At 49.9% G+C, this 2,947-nt stretch overlaps 1 protein-coding gene across 1 annotated transcript; it reads left to right on the top strand.

Moving 5' to 3' along the window:
- Positions 1-1,128: 1,128 nt before the first annotated feature.
- Positions 1,129-2,682, top strand: AYO20_09670 (ATP-dependent RNA helicase dhh1; the record flags this gene model as incomplete). The annotated part of the gene is made up of 1 exon (XM_022647939.1): positions 1,129-2,682. One exon carries the CDS (start codon positions 1,129-1,131, stop codon positions 2,680-2,682), a length of 1,554 nt encoding a protein of 517 aa, XP_022496084.1.
- Between the last annotated feature and the right edge of the window lie 265 nt (positions 2,683-2,947).

The following is a 2,947-nucleotide window of genomic DNA, read 5'->3' as shown; positions in this document are numbered from 1 at the left end:
CGCGTTGGCAACACCAATGCCTCTGGTCGATAACTCGATTTGCTGCGATTATATGGACATGCATCACTTCCGCAACAGCCCGATGAAGGGTCATTTCCCACGGCCACTGCCAGTTTTGCGTTACCTTCAACTGATGCGGAAGGCAAATTGGTCCCGCACGGTGACTTCGCTCCCAGAACACAGCAAGTCTGAAGAGCTGGATTTTGACAGAGGTCCCACAGTCAACGCTGCAAAGACAAGGAATTGTGGATGTGTCTTGCCGTGTGCGAGAGGAAGGTGCGCAGCGACATTGATGATCTGGCGTGGAGCAAATAGCTTACGTTGACAAGTTGTCCTTGCAAGGGTTCAAGGGGACCGGGAGCATGTCCATCAAGTTGCACTTGTCTATGCAACTGAGAGCTCGACAATGGTGGAATTTGGGAGGGTTGTCTTTGTGGTCGACATGGTCTCAGGTGCGCTCAGGCTGAAAGATGGTGTGTGTCTATGGTTTGGTTCTGCCGCCTCTCGGTGGGCCGAGACTGTAGTATTGTAAGCCTGTCGATCTGAGGGAGTCCTCATTGTCAACAGGAATGAATGATGAATGAACCAGGGTGAAAGCGAATCGGGGGCTGAATGGCCAAGGTAGAATCAGTGTCGAAGTCATTGGAACAAAGCAGGCAACGCAGGTTGCCTAAAACAGCAAGATTTGGTTTATGCCTTGGTCTTGGCGCTGGACTGGGATCTGCAGTCGCGGACCAGGCACAAAGAACTTGACCTCCCACTCTACTCCAGACTCGAAGCACCAGAACTCATTTACACCTCGACTACACTACTTGCACGGGGCGAAGCCGCCACTAGAAAAACTTCTGACTCTCTCCAAGCACCTCGCTACCCTCTCGACGCAGGTTGGCTTCCTTTGACACAAGAAAGCCACAGATCCCAACCCGCCACAATCAAAGTGAACACCCCGCGACAATCCTACCTTTACCCACGATCTTTCCACTACCCTCTCTCACGCCATTCCTCTAGGCGCCAGTAGATCTCTCGTGACTTGACAGAGGTTGTTGTCGTTGTCGACCAATCGATCTGCTGCTCGCAAAACCCGACATCACATCCTTTTCCCATTCCGCCCTCTCAATCTCTCGCAAAATGACGGACGCTTTAGCAGCACAACTCAACAAAGCCTCTTTGAACGATGGCGCAGACGAGTCAAACTGGAAAGACTCGCTCAATCTTCCAGCAAAGGACACCAGACAACAGACTGAAGATGTGACTGCTACAAAAGGCTTGGATTTTGAAGACTTTTACATCAAGCGTGAATTGATGATGGGCATATTCGAGGCCGGATTCGAGAAACCCTCTCCGATTCAGGAAGAAACCATACCTGTTGCCCTCACCGGCCGAGATATCCTGGCCCGAGCAAAGAATGGAACTGGCAAAACCGCAGCCTTTGTTATTCCAACCCTCGAACGAATCAACCCCAAAAACCCAAAAACCCAAGCGCTAATTCTTGTCCCCACTCGAGAACTCGCTCTACAAACATCCCAGGTCTGTAAGACTCTGGGAAAGCACTTGGGCATCAATGTCATGGTTACCACAGGTGGCACCGGACTGAAAGACGATATCATCAGGTTAGGGGAAACAGTACATATTATCGTTGGCACCCCTGGGAGAATCCTCGACCTTGCAAGCAAAGGTGTTGCAGACTTGTCCGAATGCCCTATATTTGTCATGGACGAAGCCGACAAGTTGCTTTCTCCGGAGTTCACTGTTGTCATTGAGCAACTCCTATCCTTCCATCCCAAAGACCGACAGGTGATGCTGTTCAGCGCCACTTTCCCGATGATCGTCAAGGCGTTCAAAGACAAACACATGCGAAATCCCTACGAAATCAACCTTATGGACGAGCTGACCCTGCGTGGTATAACCCAATACTATGCTTTCGTCGAAGAGAAGCAGAAAGTTCATTGCCTCAACACGTTATTCTCGAAGCTTCAGATCAACCAGTCAATCATCTTTTGCAACTCGACAAACCGGGTTGAGCTCCTTGCAAAGAAAATCACCGAACTGGGGTATTCATGCTTCTACTCTCACGCCAAAATGCTGCAGCAGAATCGAAACAAGGTGTTCCACGACTTCCGTGCCGGCGTCTGTCGAAATCTGGTGTGTTCCGATCTCCTCACTCGTGGTATTGATATTCAAGCGGTCAATGTGGTCATCAACTTCGATTTCCCCAAAAACGCTGAAACATATCTCCATCGCATTGGTCGTTCTGGACGATTCGGTCATCGTGGTCTCGCTATCAACTTGATCAACTGGGACGATCGTTTCAATCTGTATAAAATCGAACAAGAGCTGGGTACTGAGATCCAGCCGATTCCTCCATCTATCGACAAGAGTCTGTATGTATATGAGAATCCCGAATCGATTCCACGCGCAATGCCTCCACCAGCACAGACTCAGAAGGCCAACACGTCCAATGCGAATGCCAATGCAAACAACACAAACAACAATGCTACCAACAGCAACGGTCAGTACCAGCAGGCTCGGAGACCACAGAATCAATCGAACGGATATGGGCAACAATACAACAATCAAGGACGTGGTGGATATCGTGGACGAGGTCGAGGTCAGGGTGCTCGAGGCCGTGGAGGTCATCCCCAACAGTCAACAGCAGCACCCGTGGGTCAAATCGCTCACTAGTCTGAGATTTGAACTTTGATCTAGCGGTGGGCCTTTTTTTTCTTGATTTTCTGTTTCACGGCGTTTTTTCTTTCAGTTTCATGGCACGAAGGTCTATGACATGCGACATGCGCAAGCTGGGAGTTTTCAATAATGGCTGGCTCATGTGGTTTTCCTTGCGATCAGATCTGTACAACAGTGTTGGTACAGCTTCTACTTCTTTCTTGGGGTGGGTGTTTTCTGGATGGATTGCTACGGACGGACCGGGGGTGCTTCTGGGTCCTCT

This window comes from Fonsecaea nubica (genome assembly GCF_001646965.1).
Source record: "Fonsecaea nubica strain CBS 269.64 chromosome Unknown Scaff92, whole genome shotgun sequence".
Lineage (NCBI taxonomy): Eukaryota > Fungi > Ascomycota > Eurotiomycetes > Chaetothyriales > Herpotrichiellaceae > Fonsecaea > Fonsecaea nubica.
The sequence above is the reverse complement of the archived record's forward strand: the minus strand, read 5'-3'. Positions and strand labels throughout refer to the sequence as shown.